This window comes from Phaethon aethereus (assembly GCF_964289735.1).
Source record: "Phaethon aethereus genome assembly, chromosome: 6".
In the NCBI taxonomy this organism is placed as follows: Eukaryota; Metazoa; Chordata; class Aves; order Phaethontiformes; family Phaethontidae; genus Phaethon; species Phaethon aethereus.
In genome coordinates, this window is record NC_138580.1 from 26,514,491 (window position 1) to 26,534,281 (window position 19,791).

The 19,791-nt window shown below is 34.7% G+C and overlaps 1 protein-coding gene across 1 annotated transcript in view; it reads right to left on the bottom strand.

Annotated features, from left to right (window-relative positions):
* LOC309406510 (coiled-coil domain-containing protein 141-like) overlaps positions 1–19,791 on the bottom strand; it is an 84,532-nt gene that overhangs the window by 63,290 nt on the left and 1,451 nt on the right. The window contains exon 2 of the mRNA XM_082001753.1: positions 18,876–18,998. Coding sequence (XP_081857879.1) covers positions 18,876–18,998 — 123 coding nt within the window. The remainder of the gene's footprint in view (positions 1–18,875; positions 18,999–19,791) is intronic.

Sequence of the window (19,791 nt, forward strand, 5' to 3'; positions counted from 1 at the left end):
CTTGTACACTACACAAAGATGTTGGCTTGAAATGAAGAGACTCATCAGTTCTCTCTAAAAGCAGTACTGTGAAAATACTAAAATAAACTATGGAACTTTTATTCTTTTTTTGAAAAAATAGAATTCAATTATTTTAACTTGGCTTTAGACAGGCAACTACGAAAACAAACAGCGGTAAAATTAACTGGCGTAAGAGTAGCTCCAACGAACCCATCTTTTTCCACAGTATAAAGAAAAGTCATTATCAGCAACATGAATGCATGCTTATTGTTTGGTGACAAACCCATCAGAAAGAGCATCTGATCAAAAGCCAGTGTTCTAGAGAACAATACACACTCCATTTTATTTTCTGAATGCCTGCAGTGGGAACTGTTGCTTTCTAACCCTTAGGTAAAACCAATTCTCTTTGTTATGTTGAATTCCCATCCTGATTGCCTCATAATAAGAGAAGAAAAGCTCAAATCCCCCAAATTCTATTCTGTATTTAAGTGGCAATCTAATTAACATTTATTTTAAATCATGCTTTGACTTTAGATGAGGTCATTTGCATGGAGCAGATCTGTCACTCTGATGTAACTATTGATAGCAACTGTTTCATACATCCATTATACCACGAGACAAGAATCTGATCAGGAAAAGCAGTGGCCTTGGGAATCTAATCCAAAGTACTCCAGTCAACTTTTATTCAAGAATATTTATCTAGCTGACAGGGTAACTAAGGGCTACTGCAGGTGTTTTTCTAGTCTTACAGGCAGCAGTCAGAATCCCTACCATTAGAAATAAAAAAAATTTTTAAAAAAAAGAGAGCAGCACTGACTCTTAATAATTTTTAAACCACAGAGATTATGTGTTTGTACAATTAATAAAATTTAAAATGCAGCTTCATCAAAACAATAATAGTAAGTTAATGAACCAAGCTCATGAAAATTTTAAATGAAAATCCATCTTTCACTGCAATCTTTAACACAGTTCTTTCAACTCTTTCTTGTTTTTTCTTTTATTAGTTTGCATTGTTATTTCTCAATTATTTTTATACTGTGAAAGCTATAAAAATTATGTTGCCTACATAATTCTGGATTTTCCTAAATACATGAGCAATCGCTTCAGAGCCAACAAAGCCTCGATTATTTGTTCTACCTCAAAAAAAAAGTAAACTCCAAGTACTAACTGCCAAGTGCTACCTTTTGTTGGATGAATCCTGACTAACAGGTCTAGAGGAAGTTTGTTTTGTTTCCTAGCACCTAGAAAAAAAGATTTTGTGAAAGTCTTGTGGGAGCTTTAAGGCCGAAGTGTAGAATAAAAGAAGTATCATGACAGAAGATGAATGAAATACACAAGGATGTGATTTCATCACCCTGTGATGGCAAGGTAGGATGAGGTTAATGTGGGTATATTTCAGAGTGCTTACTACATATAGCTGAAAATACCAATATTTTTGATGTAAAATTATTTTCAAGCTTCTTTATGCCTAGCATTTACTTTTAGCAGATAATTTTGACTTCATTTGAAAAGTGAATGCCATAAGCTAAAAAATAAAAACATGGAAAATTCTGCTGTCATGACTCCATTCATGATGTCCACTTTCCTTCATTTGTTGGGTTTCCTAATTGTAAAATTTCTTTAAGACATCACAGCAGTTCAGCAAAAGGAGACTATGTCTTATTATTGGAGAAACAATCCTATAAGGAATATTGGCTTTTAGTGGGGAATAAAGTTATGAGACACCTGAAATAGATATTCCATAAAATGACGTCAGAATTCTAAGTGTTCAGTCAAAATCATTCAGCTGAAAATAAAAGGTCACTTTAAGTGATGGCTAGAAAACAAATCTGGAGATTTAATATGCTAGCAGTCATCATTTTCAGTTAAAAATGAAAAAAAAGTCAGGGATTATTTGCCCTGATATTTGTCAAGGAGCTGGGAAATTAGCAAGAGGGTAGTATATAGTATTCCTGCCTCTCTTAGATTACATTTTACTGAAAATAATGAAGGTCGTGGGTCATGTGTGTCCCCCCCCCCAGTAATTATCTTCAGAAGTAACCTACATGCACAATGGCTGCATAATCGGGCACATCTTTGTCTATCTCGTTCACTTGTTTGAGAATACTGCATTTTAGGTAAGGTCTTGAAGTCTCCAATGGTCAATACAATACTAACAGGAAGAAGGAAGTTGCTTCATCTGGGAGGCCACTTTACCCATTTTCAGGCCCCACACTCTATTTTCCACTTTTCCCTTGTTGGTTAACTTCAGACACACAGGATTTTCACAATAAAAACATCAAGCACATCAAAGGCAAACCTGCATTAATAATGCAGTCACATTTCTATAGTGTTATACAATGCTAGTAAAATTGTTAGACTCGTCTTATTTTGTTCTCATCTTACTAATTATGCCACTAAATTTGTTTCTAAGCTTTTGCACAAGGAATACTAATGAACAATTTCTTTAATTGAAGCCATTTTCCAATAGGTAAATGAGCACACATAACTATAATATGATGCTCTTCAAATAGTCCATACATTCAATAAATATATTTTAGTCTTCCAATTTATTTCTAATGCTGGCTGTTTCTGTAATCATTCATTAAATTTCACAGACAACAAAGGCACGATATGACATTTTCATCTCTTCAAACAGATCTAGATATTGATTCTCAAAATCTATTTTGAAAACACAGCCAGACTGCTTGCAAGGTTTTTTTAAAAGGCTACCCCGTAAAAGCACAGTATAAAACAATGTTTTTGTGACCATGAAGACACAGTCAAGGATAATTTAATTAGCTTTTCAGACACATGAGAGAGGAATTTATTACTAATGTTCCATGCCACACTGCTGTGTTCTCTGTCTAATTTCATCATCGATATTTTCTCCATATGATTACATAACATGAAATGCTCTGAGCTAGAGCTCTGCTTGTCTACAAGACACAGAAAAATGTTTCACTCTTTCCTAACAGCTCGTCTTACTCAAAGCGATAGCACTCAAGACACAAATTCAACACTAACACAGTTTAGCATTTAGAAAAAGAATATTCTAGAAGAATCAAGAATTGGGAAATAAGATATGAATTTTTTAAAAACTAAAAATGGAAAATTAATACGGTTTATGGATTTCATTCATTTTTTTTCAATTGCTTAACTACTGATAAATGAAGTCATATGAAGAAACCACAAAAGGGAAAACAAAATAGCAAAGATTTCATATGCAGACTGAGTCATTCTCCATTCTTGTCATTTACCATCCAAAACTAGGAAACAGCTGTTATGTCTTAAAGTTTGTTTTAAAATAGACCTAAAATTTAAGGCTATGTCCTACAACAAATTACATCAATGGGGCTTTTTGATTCTTTGATTTTGGTTCACTTGTATGATCTTTTAGTAGGAAGTGCAAGTGCATGTCGGAGTTTAAGTACTAAACATCAACTCACTTTTATGCAGTGTTAAAATTTTCATCATTTGGATTGTTCTAAAATTTGGTGAGAAGACTGAAAACTGGTGAGGATACTTGCTTTTCGGGGCAGCTGCCTACCTTCAACAGGTAGCAGATAAGCCAAACCCACAGTTTTAACAATTGATACCATAGGTGAGATTCTTGTCCCCGCACTATCCAGCCACTTCAAGAGGCTTGCAGAGAGCTGGAGTCCCTGAAAGCCCACAACTTCTTTCCAGCCTGCAAAGTGTGGCTGTAGTGTAGAGGGAAACCATGGGATTTTTTCTTGAAGCAGTCATTTGCCAGGTGAGGACAGAAACATAAAGCAGTGTGGAGTGTACAGACCACTCAGCCTCAGAGATAGTTATTGCTGAAAAAGCCATTTGTCCTCTGTTTCTTTGCCCCCGCCATGTTTTATTCAAGGTCAGTTCAACAGATGTTCCTGCCCAGGGCTGAGATAACCCAAAGACAGCTTATTGCTTCCCAAACTACATCCCTCTTTGTTACGAGTGCTGTGCTTCATCACAGATTCTTATGCCCAAAGGTTCTAAAGAATGTGAAAGGCCATGTCATTTTAATTTTTTTTAAATTAAGTTAAAATTATTTCATGTTATAACACACAGTTTACCCTCATTTATATTTAGGCATTTTCAGTTGCAATATATAGGCTACAAAGTTGCTTTCAAGCATGCTGAGGTAATTTGGTATCTCTGCTGACTCAGAATTAACATTTTATAGATAATGTTGAAATGAGATATGTAGCTAAGATTGTCTTTAGGGACAAAAAGAGACTTTCCACTGCAAGGAGCATACCAAAGCATGAACTATTCACAATATTGGTAAATCTTGGTAAATCTTGCACAGACCTGCAAAATGTTGCACTGAAGTATGTGCATCTGACCTTCACATTTCTTTTCAGTGTAATCTTTAATAGATTACTGAATTTATGGATTTTAAACTCCTCAAGCCAGTTTATGTAGCAAGAAAAAAAAAGACAAAACCCAAAAATATCTTATAGCCTGATCAAGCCTGAAAAGTCAAGTCAAACTTGCCCCATAGTCCAATATTTTGGAACTGCTTAGAGTGCAGGAAAATCTTGTCAGGGGTACATAGGTAATGGCATTTCTCTGTGCATTGTAAACATCTGTTCATTTTTACCCCTGGCTGTACATGTACCAGCTGAGAAAAGGAAAGAGGAAACAGGAGCCAGACAGGAGAACCTAGGTCAGAAGAGAAAAATGCATTTCACAGCCAGCAACACCTGGAGCAGGTGCAAGACATTCCTCTCCAGTTATCTCACTACAGAACTGGATCAAAGCAATGTGTTAACAATTTGTTGAATACCACTGCTCATAAAGATTTACTGCTGATTTTCTTTAAGCTTTTTTTTTTTAAATCAATATAGATCACCAAGATCTCATTATATTGTATTAAACTGAAATTAACACCTCTCTCCACTTGGAAAGTTTACTCCCAAAGAATCATTTATTAAAAAAAAAAAAAAATCACGTGGAAGAGCTGCAAGATATTTGACAACATTGTACCACAACAATTCATAAACTGTTTGAAAATCATGGCACTGTGCAAGAATCATACTTTTATACAAGAACTGTATTTACTGCAACAATAATAATAAGCCCTAACACTAAATTTTCTTCAGTTTACTCTAGCCATCTCTAGTTTAATCAATCCTTCTCCTGTTTCTTATCTTGTCTCTTTGCCAATTTGAGCAGTGCCAGTTTGCAACAGTATTGTTTCAGAGAAAATGGTGCAGCAATGGCTAAGTCTATGTCTATACACTATGGTATCTGTTTTGAGTGCAACTGGTGAAGACGTGCCTAAGGTGAAATAAGTCACTCATTCAGTGCAGTGCAGTATCAGTAGCCTAGAACTCAGTGCTAGTGCAGTATTTACTTCTCAGATTGTTTTTACTGCTTTCATTGAGGTTGTATCTTCACTAAAAGCTGGGGCCAAGCATTTCTGCCATCTGCACTGTAAATCCTTTAGTGCAGTGCAGCTCAAAAAAGATCTGAGAACAATCCTATTGCAACTTACAGCTTCTTGCCACAGGGTGCTTGGAACTTAACTAAACATTATAGGGCTTTGAGCACAAGAAATGCACCAGCTGCAAATGAACAAACCACGTTCTTGATGGACAGAGAATGATTCCTGGAAAGGAAGTTTGGCAGACAATTTTAGTGGAAGCAGCAGGTAATTGTGGTTCATACTACTGCTGCTACACTGCCAGCTATGTCATAGCTAGCTGATTTAAAGTTAATTCACAGGTGTCTACACAAAGTGTAAGCATAAGATAGACCTGCCGTCAGAACTCAGAATATAACATTCAAAACAGAAACAACATAGGTTTCTAATAAGCCAATTACTACATTACCCATATGCAGCAAAGTATCCAAAAGGTTTTCATCACTGTACACAATACTGTTTAACTTCTTAAGATACCTCTCAATTGCATCCTTACCTTATTGTTTCTGGTTGAATAGTTTCATGGTCCCACCTCCATTCACTTATATAGAGAAAAAACTATTAAGTATTGAATCCAATTAGAGTTTTAGCATTGTCTTGAGCTTGCAAAACTGTACATTGCTCACAATCACTTACATGCAAATATACAGGAATATCTAAAGTTACTGGTGGCATAGTTAAAGAAGCATAATTATAGCATATACAGTTAGAATTCTTAATATACTTATCTGACCTAATCCTGCTCTTTGAAGTGTTGGATTTCCTTATTTATGCTTTCAGTGCAATTTGAATTTTAAATCATAAACTTTAATTCCTAAAATTCAATTTAGCTTAAAAAAAATATCGTGCAGGAAATAGTTGTACTGCAGTTCTTACCAAATACATGCTCACCCCACAGCTGATAAGATGCTTTTCAGGCAGTAGAAAAGAAAAAAAAATGCCTTCTTGGTTATAAGGCCAAGGAACTACCTTGCTTTAAGCTTTGTACAGCACATTTAAGATATACTTAAAACCCATCGAAGTGAGTAAAGCTATGGGGGAAAAATAAACAAACAGCGTATTTTTAAGGTATATTTCTGTCACTCTAATTTTATGTAATCATTTTTAGTTTAGTTTTAGTTTCCTTTATACTATAACAAAAAGCTCTTTCAGTAAAACTGCTAATGTTAAATTCTACATAAAAATATGACTGAATTGAAGTTAAACAGCTTTTAAAAAACATTTAGCAGTTTCTCCCAAACCAATAAAGTTTTCCTGTATAATAAATGCTGCAGTGAGCAGCTTTTTACCCTCCCTGGACAATGAAAACACACGGATCATTTCTGCTTTTCTTGAGATGGCAAAACTTCACACTGGATCTGACTTTCAGTAGTTTCAAAAAAGCACCAAGTACGGCAGAATAAATCACTGCCGCCTTGCACTGGCAACTCAGAAACAGTGCTAAAACAACAACAGCAGAGTCATTTGGGTAGCTCATGCAAGGCTGCCCCTGGGCATCTCTTTTATAGATACAAACTACTTGTAGTGGATTTGCGCACAAATAATAATTTTTCTAACAAATGCTTGGAGGCATTTATTAGGACAATAGTCATTGAATCGCTCAAACTAAGGAACCATTATTGGGTGCTGTATCTTCAAATACTTTCAATTCAACATTGTTTAGACTAGCTCACTGAATTGATGAATAAAAATTACTTTCTTTTTTTTTTAACTTCCCGTTGTAATTATTGCAACCATTCACAGAACACTGATTTGGAATTTGGTCATTAGTTAGCTGAATATCACTGTTTGAGTATGTAGCTCCATGACCCTTACATGCTTTTTTCAGACTTACATGTAGTATTTCTATTTTGCAGAACACTGCCAAATAACAATGCTTACTAACATATGCAAATCCACTCTCCTACCTCTACATCCAGATATTTGGCAAGTCTATTTGGAGTCCAAAGCGTAAGCATTGATCCTCAGGGTGCAAGGAAATCCATGCTGCTTTAGCTCTTTTGGTCTCCCCTCTGAATTCCTAAGAGGCTAGAGCAGGCTAACACCTGGAAGCATTTAACCAGCTTGAGATTTGCTTAATTTCTTAAGTTTATTAATTTTATCAGAAGTTTTACTGAGAATTTACTCAAGTTGGTTCAAAGAAACACAAATTTCATTTTGTGTTTGACCACAACGAGCATTTAAAACAAACAAAAAAAACCCCCAACAAACCCCCAGCAGTAGATACATGAAATTTATGCTGCCTTTTGACAGGGTATTTTAAAGGAAAGAGGACTAAAGAGAACTCTTAACTCTGTCTGGGCTTTAGAAGACACATGTTGGTAGACCCTGCTGAGGAAATTCAGAAGATTCCCACATGCCCTGGGACAGGAGATGTCCTACACACCTCTCTCATCACACTATTGAAGACCCAGGATCTGAATTTACTTCATCAGGAACAGCTATGACTCTAAACTGCATTTGGTCTTCGGTGTCTTTTCACAATCAGGTAATAGCAATTAAATCACTTTCACACTCATGAGGGCTGTTTGAATCATCAGAAAAAAGCATACTGAGAAGCTAGTCCATGAAACAAGTAAAAGGAGACTTTGTAAAACATTTTATCTTTTTGAGTATCTGTACACTTACCATTAAAATACGACATCTGCAAGTTGAGATGCTGACAGCCTCTGTTTAATAAAACTAACATAACAGAGAAGCAATTAATTGAAAACTTCTGCTCATAAATTAAGGTATATAGAGAGGTGTCATTGCCTATGTAGCATGAAACACATTTTCTTCCAGGGAATTGCGAGTGCAGTAACAAGTATTACATCTTATTTTGTCCATGAATAGCATTGGCATGAAAGGGCAGAGAACAGGTTGAGAGAACAGTTGTCAAACACTATCAATACATATATTAAAAATAGCTACTTCTAAAACAACCATTTTAATACTACCAGATAAAAAGCTGATGAAATAAAGCATTAAGAGAAGCCATTATTATGTTTCTCTTACTGAGGCATAAAATGGTCACATGCACAACAACTCTATAAAAGTAGTGGCATTCATCAGTTATCCAGCATGAGATTTTACTTTCTTAACATTCTGGACCAACTAATATAACAGGGATTAAATGAGTATGTGAATACTGATAGTCTCTTTACTAATTCAACATCTTAATCTATGAAAAGAATTAATTGTCCTGACTGAATACTAACATGCTAAAAAAAAAAGCTAAAGTATTTTCAGAACTTCACACACAGATTGCTTGTCACTAGTAGGTTCATTTCCCCCAAATTCTCTTGCCACTTTCACAGCTGTTCTGAATGCACTGTGGAAAAGCAGGTGGCATCTGAGGTAGCTCCATTTGGAATTTCTTGGCAAAGTCTGACTTTTTAAAGAGCTTTTTACATTCTGAAATAAAGCTAGTACTATTGGGATAAACGCATGTCATCAGCTTTAACATATTAAAAAGATATTTCAAATGTTATATATTTCTTAACCACTCAGGATGGACACTGTAAAATTAGTATAGGCCCCAGAAGCAGATATCCTTCTTTTAGAAGCCTTTTTTCTGAACAGGTTACTTAACATTTGTACCTGAACAGTATGCTATATTTTCCAGTAATTGGTTAGCTGTGAGGCACATAATCCCTAAGACAGAGAAAACTGGGATAACTTTTAAAAACTATCAGTCATGCTTCATGCAGTTATTTTTTAAATTCAATTACTGTGTGATGATTTCAAACCCAACTAAAGAAAATCTGACAGTTAAAGCAAGCTAAACTGCCATGCTTAAGAAACGCAAAAGCAGTGTGCATAAAGTTACAAGAATTAGAAAATTGTTTGTGTGTAATAACCATTCAGTTTTTACAACTGATTCATTGAAATTTTGAAATACAGACTTAATTTCTTCTTTAATGTCTATTAAAAATGGTTCATACATTTAAAACAGCTGTGTAATTTTATTATTTTTTTTTAGTAATAGCTCCTCTAATACTACAAAAACCTAGTATAGTACCAAAGCAGTTGTCATGTTGTGTGTTACCCCAGTAACAGAACACAGTTGCATTTTGAGAAGATAAGATAGACTAGCAAAAAAAAAAAAAGAAATATTTTACAGGAGACTTTACTTCATTGAGGAAGAGTTCAAATACATAAGATGGTATTAGGAGTGATATTAAGGTTTTATTGCCATGAGTGTGAAATTATGCTTTCCACAACTGTTGAAGCCATTAGCTACTGTGAACTTTTGAAATATTTATCCTCAACTATTTTAGTTTCTATATACTACATATGGGAATAGTTTATTTTTAGGTGGAGTAGACTGATATTATTGGTTTTATCCTTTTCATCTTCGAAATACGCACTTTTTATCAACACAGAATCATAGACTAATTTAGGTTGGAAGGGACTCTGCAGGTGATCTGTCCAATCCCTTGCTCACGTTACTCAAGGACTTTCCCTCCAACAGTGGAAATTCCAGAACTTCTCTGGGCAACCTGTTCCAGAATTTAACCAACTACATGGTTAAACTTTTTTTCCTAGTATCCAATTGGAATTTCCTTTTTTCCAACTTGTGTCTCTTGTCCTAGAAGCAAACTTAGTAAGAGGAAAAAAAAGTGTATTTACATCAAAAAATTATGACTCATGGAAAGCAAAATATTTCACAGAAACCTGAATTTTGATGAGGTTTTTTTAATTGAATTAACTTAATAGAGCTTTCCAGTAAAGCCTTAACTTTATTTCAATCCTTTTTGGAATAGGACGTTTCAGTTTTCTGTTTTGGCATGATTTCTCAATAAATACATTAAGAATGCATTTATTGTTTCAATGGAGCAGAAAAAAATTTGGAAGGGTATTGTTTCCTGGAGAAGTCTGGGTTTGTGTTTATTTTTCCAATTTGAATGGACGAACATATGCAGCTCATCCAGCTCTGAGTATGTGGGGCTGTTATTTCTCAAATTAACAATTAAGTGATATGAACATGTCCAGAGTACTTTTCACTTCATATGCTATTTGTTTCTTGTTATGAACTTTCACTCCCTGTGAACACAAAAAAGTAGAATTGTACATTTCTCTCTGGGCTCTCAGGAGCTTGCATGAAGCTTGACAATATAAGGAATGCCTAGCTCGTAGTCAAAAAGGAGTTTGTACAAACATACAGCTTCTGCTGGTCTCAGTAAAGCATTGTCAGAAAATCATTATTTTAAAAACTACAAGCCAATTTCAATTTCTATGTGAGATGATATTTTACTTTTCCACTTCCCTGTATTCACTATACCAGAGAACAACATCGGGAGCGTAAAGTGAACAAGGTTCTGGCTAAGACTTACTGAGAGGAAGCTAAGAGGGGTGCGATCCCCGGCCCGTGGTGTGCATGCTCAGTCTGGTAACGCAGCCCTTGTGCAGCCACACAACTCTCCTGCCGCTCATTTGCGGGGCACGGTTGGGTCTGAGATTGTAGCAGAGACAGAATGTGAATAGCTGAAGGTCTAGAAACATCTTTCATTAAGCTGCATACGCATGTAAGCTGTGATGAATAGTGTGAGTTTTGTGTTCATTTGTTCACAGCCCATTATTTGGGTACTTTATATTTGGTTGAGAGCATGGAAAGGGGGGAAATTTGTCTTTTGCGTTTCCTGATTGTTGTACACTGAGCATCCCTACCTCTCCGGAAGGAAAAAAAAATTGGCTTTCTCGAGTACGCATTTAAGTACATTCTTACAGTCTATTCAGAAAGCTTCTGGAGTGCAAAGCAGAGGAAGATACCTCGCAGTCAGGCAGCTTGAAGCACTGTCTGAGACTGGCAAACTCCCGAGGAAATAAGGACTAGATACAGATAGGACTTAAAATTCCTAGAGGGGGTAGCACACAGTATGTTGCAACCTAAAAAGCCACACGGAGCTGCTAACGTCAGGACAAAACTAAAGGAAAAGACGAGATTTATGAGGACAGCGTTTAGTGAAAGACTGACTTACAAGTGCAGTAAAGTTACAATGAACCCCAATTCTATGTTGGGTTGGTATGTTTGCTTGAAGGAAAACTTCAAAGTCATAATATTTTAGCATTTGTTCATGGAACCTTAATGCAGACTGCAATGCTTAAAATTATGGTTCTTTCACTATAAGACTCTGTTGCCCATGAATTTGCCAAAGCAGAATGAAATTTCATGTAACAGAACCCGTGCCATACTAGATTTTTCTGGAAAGTTTCAACTAAAACATAAAATTTGATCATTTCTAAAACTAAGAGGAAGGAAGAATACATCATTACAAGGTACAACTTTTGCTGAGGAGCTGTAGCACAATCTGCAGCACGGGGAAGACCCTGTGGAGTGGGGGAGCACGGAATTAAAATTGTCCCTTCTTCAGTTCTGATTGTGTTTGCAGTCTTGGTAGCTTTTACCGCAGTAAGAAATGTAGCCATGATTAAGAATATATATATAATTTAGTATATTCTTTACATATTTGTTTACTTACTGCAGTACTAAGGAACACTGGAGCCACTGTATTTTGGTACAAAGATAGTATAATTTTATATATATTATATATATATTTTTATATATATATTATATAATTTACCTAAAATTAGGAATGCAAATACAGCATACCACAGAATTATAATTATTATATCATAGAACTGAAACAAAGAATATTAAATGAAAATACATAAACTAAAAATAGGTCAAATTCTGCACTTTCACTCTTAATGGGTTTCTGCAAAACTTAATTCTACCAGTCTCATTACAAAAGAACATATCCCTGTTCATGTTTTAAAAAATCTCAAATTATTTTAAAAATTAAAAATGCAAATGTTTTGGGGACAGTCATAGTTTCGTAGGTAGAATTGATTTTACTCTTCCTGAACTTCTTTACTAATTTGCATCTCAAAAAACCAAAAATTGTATGTGGGTGGGCTTTTACCTTTGGCTTCCTGAATCCAGTCATCATAAAATATGATTTTTCCCTCTACAATACTATCCAATAGTTCTTCTTAGACAGGCAGCAGCTCCTGAATCAATTTAATTTATAACTAAAATTCACAAGCTTGAATAGTTTATGTTAACAAGAACAACAGAGATTTAGATTATTAGCTACAGTATAATCAAGATCTCACAAGTTAAGAACTTCAATAAAACAAATATCCATGTATTTTCATCCTCTGTTAAGATTACACAACACCTGGGTCATCAAGTTCAGGCCCGTGAGTCTTAGAAACAATAATTTCAGACAGTCCTTTTCACAAATATTTCTTATTGCAAATCAAAATCACCTAGGATTTTTACCCCTTTTATTCCCAATGAAAATCTATTTTGGGACATTGCTCTGACAGTTAGAAACATTTTCCAGCCTACCTTTATTAATGATCTCCATGTGCTATATATATTCCTATGCCAACAGTGGCCTTCAACTTGAGCAGTTGCTCTCCTGTGGTGTTTACCCATGCAATATATTTATGAGAATCTCAGTCTTTCTGCTAATCCAAACAAAACATTTTCTTAGTCCACTCCAAGAAATAAGATTATACTCTTCCATATTTGATATCCCTACTGGGAACCTACCTTCAGTTTGATGTCAGCTTTTTTCAGTATAGATGACAAGAATCCTAAATTTCCACTCATACTTCCCAATTCTCTTCAGAATAGTGGCAAGTGTCAGATCCTAGACTGTTTCCACAGCCATGGTGGTTAATAGCTGTTCCACAATCAAGCAGTAAACTTAAGGCCACAACAGAAATTCTTGCTATTCACTTTAGCTGCACAACATTATATTTGGATTGTTGAACTTCATAATATTTCTGTTATTATACTACTGAATTTCATCTGCTTCCTCCTGACCCTCTTCCTTTAATGATCAGGTTCATTTCAGGTTTACCATTTCATGATGAGGTTCATGATAAGATTGCTCCCAATGAGCAATATTCTCATCAGAACTGGATATTGGATTGCTCTAGAAGGAAAAAACTTTGGAAAACTTTTTTGAATGTTTTGAAAACGGATTGCCTTTTGTTCCTTTTTTAGTTTATAGGCTAGATCTATTTCTGTTTTGTGGCAGTTCTGCCACAGTCTCTTTCATGATAAAAAAAACAGAACTCTGGAAGCAAACCAAGAATTCTGCTGTTTGTCTTAGCAGGGATTTTCACATTGTCATAGCCAAAAGGGTGGCAAGACACAGACACACAGACTTTTTTTTTTAAATGATCCAGAAAACATTAATATTGGGAGATTCAAACACTAAGACAGCATGTTATCTCCAGATAGGGCTTCTGTTGGGAATGACTGAATTATGGAGAACAGAAGAAAGGCAGAGAAATGTGTATGCACCTTCATATCCATCAGTATCATTTTACCTCCTGGAAGCTTTGTCTCTCAAGTTTTTCTGGTTTTGATTCTTCTCACATTTTTTTGAAGTTGTAGAGAATGAGATATCAAAACATACATATACATATATTTACATTTCCAGAACACAGAAACCTGCTGAAGGTCATATAAGCAAGGATGAGGCAAATGTGAAGGAGACTTGCATGAAATCACAGAAATTTTATTCAACAAAACTGTTACTGCTGATATGGTCTAGTTTAACAAAACAGAAACAGAATCTCTCAGTTTAGAATCAGAATATAGTAGTTGAGACTACTGAAGGGTCAAATCACAAAGAGAAAGGGCTATGATTCCAAACCTGAAAACATTTGTATTTCATTTTTAACCATATTCAAAAGAAACACTTATCTTCGTTCATGGAACCTGCAACTATCAATACACACAAGTGCTGGCAGCATATAGACCTGTCAAATGAATTCATCAATTATAAAAGAATATGTAATTCTTTAGCACTTAAACACCAAATCTATGTCCAAGGGAAAACAAATCTGTAAGTTTGCCTAGAACAAATGACAAGCATATAAAATTTTCCTGATCAGTTAGACATCATTGAACAAAATTAAGAAACTGAGCTATAGTTTACCTTTTAAATCACTGTTGCTAAACAAGTTTCATTAATCTTCCAGGCCACTAGCAGTCAGTATGACAACTCAACAAAAACAAATAGAATAAATTCCGCTTTAAAGGACATGAATATTAGACATACAAATGAAATCTCAAAAGCACTGAAAGGAATTTTAACTAGATGTTGTAAACATCATGAACTTTTTTTTTGTTTAGTCTCAGTTGGTATTAGCATTTCCTGTTCAGCATTTATTCTTTCAACTCTATTAATAGTATCATGTCTGCTTCCTAATCCATAAACATTTGAAATGGAGACCTTTTCAAAAGTTTTATTTTGCTTTTTATTAAAATTGTAGGGTGTTCCCAATTTCCAAATTCAATGGAATGAATTTAAATCAGTAATGAGTATGATAGAGTACATTCTATCAAAGGAAACTATTTTGGATATGTTTTTTCCTAAAGCCCTAAAGTAATCACACCAGTTTTTAATCACAATAATTCTAAACATTGAAAGCAGTAAAGAAATCTTCTAAAAATTACTGCTTTCTCATTCAACGTCTGTTCCTATTACCCTTTAAGGTACCATCTGCTTTATTGAGTGTCAAACTGGTTGTTTAGGATTTTTAACTCCCATTAACATTGCTAAATCAAAAACGATTCCCTTGAATAGTAAGCTGGATTTAATTTCTTTTCCTCTAGCATCAGAAATATTATAAACTGATCACTGGTCACTGTGCCAAATTTTGTCCTTACTGTGAATCCTCAAAGTGTTAAGCTGATGAAAGAATTTGGCCTGAATATTTTGATTATAACTTACAATGCATATACTGGGATGAGAATAATGAAGCTAAAAAGCAAAAGGATGATCAAAAACCTAGAATTAGATGAGTTTGCAAGATAACACAGGATAATGCCAGTGTGGTCAATTATTCCATAAACTATCTGCCAAAAGTCCATAGGTTCTTCAGCACTGATTCCAAAGATGTGTTCAGTATTAATCAATAACTCTTCCCTTAAGCAGGATTAGTTTCACATTAAAATCATTGCTGGTCCACGAATTTTTGCCTGTCCTGCACAAATGCTTAACTTCAAATTGGATTGAACTAATTAAAGTTAAGCTTATGTGTATCCACTATTGGTATCTGTCAGGAAACATGATTTATTTTGCATTTTTTTAATACAACAATAAAAGAGAACTAGAAAAACAATTCAAAAATTCCAAGCTGCCTCACTGTTTCACTTTAAGTTCACGTGACTGAAAAATTCCACAATATACAAAATTGCATCCATTTCCGGGGTATCCAAGCGGAGAAATTCTTAATTATACTGTTTTCTACTTGTAAACTACTTCTAGCTCTAAAATTAAAAAAATAAGGATTCCATCTTCTCTTCTTTTTAGTGAAGCACAGTAGACCAAAAAAACCCACAAACTTTTTTCCTGTTTCTGTAATGTAACTTTCCAATTTTCTTTCTTTGAAAAGTTAGACTGATAAAGAACAGATGAAGCTAATGTGGCATTTAGCAACTTTTCAGATTCATAAGAGTTTAATCATTTAGGCAATTCAGATCATCATCAATATAAATATTGAGTGTAATAAATACACTATTTACAATTTAAAGATCTTTTACAATTTTTACAATTTAAATATCCATAAAAGGGTATTCATAATTTATTTTATAGAAGCCTTCAGTTTAATAAATGTGCTGTTCTAACAACATCTTTCTGATTTGCTATATGCCATATTAGCATTACTACAGTTGCATATAAGTGTTTTAAAAAGATATGTAAACCTGAGAGAAAATATCACAAAGTTGCTACATAACTGGAACAAGTTTTACTTGAGCACAAGACCTTAGCCTCATCTTTCCTTTTTTTTTTTAGGCTATTTATAATGCATTCCAAATGCCAAGATCTAATTAAGAGCAAAAAGAAATATGTTATAAGCTGCCATAGACTATCATTGATAGAGTCATTAGGAACAATATAGTAAATTAAAATAATAACTTATAGCCAACATGGAAGAATTAAAAACTGCACGGGATAAGACTGCAGCTGGGAGAATGTTCATGTATTTGTATAATTAATTATTGTTAAAATTTACAAAATTATGTTGCTCACTAATGGTAAAAGAGCAAATAGAATTGCGTACACTGGGCACCATCAAGATGAGGGCCATCTAACAATTGCAATTTTGTGTCATCTGTTCAACCCCTCTCCTGCCCACATTTCTAAATTCTTTTTTATCCTCTCATAAGTAACTAAATCTTTATGTCCATAAATGTTGAAGACCGAAACATTACTACCTCTTTATGCATCTTCACGTAGCTAATAATTAATTCATGAACAAATGCTAACTGGAAAAAAATTACTATAATCAATCCTTCAAAGACTGAGAATCATTCCTGTAAAACTTTTGATGAGTGGATTTATTAACTTAAGATTGAATAATTACTGACAAGTGTTAACAGCTTACTATAAAACAGAAAGGGTCATGTCTGAAAAATACACAGCCAGTACAAATTATAATGACATTGCAGTCCTGTGTTATTGCAGCTTTTAAATGGAGGGAAAAAATAGTAATTTTGAACTTAATCCTTTTATAGAATGTTCTTTAATCAATGTTGAATTTTCCCAGGTGTAAAATGTGAAATAATGAATATTTGTTCCTGATATATTTGGATAACAAGCATTCTTTAACAGTTTATGCATAATAAATTTTCTAACCTGATATAATCTAATAACTATTGGGGATCCCAATAAGGATCAGTCGGCTGAATTCAACCAGTCAGACATAAGGCCTCATAAATAGGAGTGAAAAATTTTAGCATTTTCATCAATATTAACTAAAGTATTTGTGATTATTTTACTATATATTGTGAGCAAAAAGCAAGGTAAATGCTGCTAGGTGAAAAACAAACTTAAGGTTCCATGCATCTAAACTAATAGGAATAGAAAGTCAAATATTTGAATGAACATCAGAGAGCATGAAATGCCTTTCTATTATTTAATCTTTTAATGAAAAGAAACATACCCAAAACTTTAATTTAAAGATTTAAAAAAAAAAAAAATGGAATAACAGCTTGGAGATGCATCTAGAGATTTCATTTATAACAGCTTTTTTTTTTTTTTCTTTCTGTTTTCTTTAATACAGTGATTTCAAGTTGGAGTGTATGGAGAAGTCTTTATTGTTTTACTGTCTTTGTTCATGTCCTTACAAGTTTTCAGTAACATCTGTAAGGTCTGTCTTGGAACAATATTTATATTATTTTCTTCCCCTTAGCAAACAACATTTAATATAAATATATAACACTTTAAGGTTTGACTTGATGGTAAAATGTTATTTGAACCTTTGTTTTTCTTTTAAAGATTGGAATTATTACGGTGGGGTTTTTTTCCCCACTTTTTAAAACAATTAGGAGACAAAACACAGCTTCTTCCTGTTGTCACTGTGTAAGAACTCAGCTAATTCTGAATTGTTCAAACAGGATAAGGCACCTTCTTCCAAGAATACCTGAGTGTAGCACTGATGGCAATAAAGATGAGGCCCTTGCATAAGTAAGGATAGCAGAACTACTGTCCCTGGGTTTTTGTAATACTATTTTTCATACTATTCAAAATCCACACTATGCACCATATTAGATTACATTCTTTATAGACTGTATTAAGCTACCTCACATACGTTTGAGATTTGACGACTGGGGAAGCTCATAGTCACTAGTATTAAATCAAGTGCGCTTGACCCTATCTAGATGATGTTTGCACTTTCAGATCTGAATTTTATGTAAACTCAAAAAAAAAAAAAAAGATGGAAACTATTCAAATAAGTTGCTGTGCACAGCTCCAAGATTTTAGAGGAATTTATTTGTCTGCAGATACAAAGTCAACCTGTCCTATCAAAACATGAGAAGAAAATTTCTTCTTAGGTGCCTTTACACTCTTCTCAGTGTTATGCAAGAATGTAATTCTGTGTTCAAATGCCACTGTTATAAACTGCTCTCAAGAATGCTAAAATCTGATTTTAGGTCTGTTACTTATCTAAAAATCTTCCTAGCTCAAGACAAGCAATACTTAATGTTACAATATCATTCCTACCGTAACTCACATTAATATTCAATAAAAACGTGCCTGGAATATCTACTTCATGCTTAAAAAGAGCTTGCTTGTGTTAAAAGCTGTTACAATCTAATAAAACTTTTCATAACATTGGAGAATTTAAAAAAATGTGATATTCCATTATATTCAGTAGTTACTGAGGGCTATAGGAATTTTTCACTTGACTTGACAGTAATGTATGAAGTGGAAAAAACAGTGCTTCTTTACCGCTGTTGTCAGACAATAGTACTTAAGCATAGTTTTCCAGGGCAGAAGCCTAACTTTGATCTGTTACACTGACAAAGGCTGAACATTTTTTTTCCTACGTGGCGTTTAACCTAACAACCACATTGCAACAGGAGGCCCAGGCAGCTATGTCAACTGTTGTACCTGAACTATAATGACTAGATGTATTTTTGTGTGGCCTTATCACATCTTACCTTAAGTTTAGCTAGGAGGAATTCATGATCTTGCAGTAGTTTTTTAGTCTCATCTTGATTGCTGCCAATTTCTAATAAGTTTGGTGTCGATTCAGCCAGCTGAAGCTTCACCCATTTTCCACACTGTATTAAGTAAACAAGTACAGCCTTCAGAAAAGACAAGCTTTCCTTCATTTATTTACTCACACTGACTCTCAGGTCACACATACTTTTCATGGTCATGGGAGCCCGGGGACCCGTGAACATGTATTCAATTGCAGAATGAAGACACGGAGGGTACAATATCAACTTAATTTCATTTGAAATGGGTATCAAAATTCCAGACTCTAGTCTTACGGAATAGCTACTGCAATTTTGGTTTTGCCTGTGAAGGGTAAGATCACAAGAAGCCAAAAAGGTTTCTCCAACTCATCTCCCCTTTTAGCTGAAGGTTGCGTAGATAGTTAAAGAAACCTGGGGGGAGCCCAGAAGATACAAATATATTACAGCAGATGCAAACACCATAACCCCAAATCTTGTTTCTACCACACAGATCTAACATATCTGCATAGTAAATATACATAGAGAGAGATTGCAACTAGCAGCAGGGACACTTAATAGCCTTTGGAAGAGGAACCCAAACAGCAGTCTCCCATTGTGTCCTGGAGGATACACAAAGGAAGCTTGACAGCAACCCAAAGCACAGCTAATTCTTTCCTCACGGTGTTGCAGAACTGCTACAGTCTGAGAAGTGTAACTCTGAGAGGATGGTGATAAGGTACGAAGCAGTAATGACACTGGAGGCTTGCATGGTTCCCACAGCATGGCGGGGGGTGGGAAATAAATGTCTTCACCCTAAACTTAAGCCTCCTTGCAACAAAATTACTCCCCTGGAGCAGCAGAGGCTCCCACTGATAGGAGAGAACTTTCCCATCGG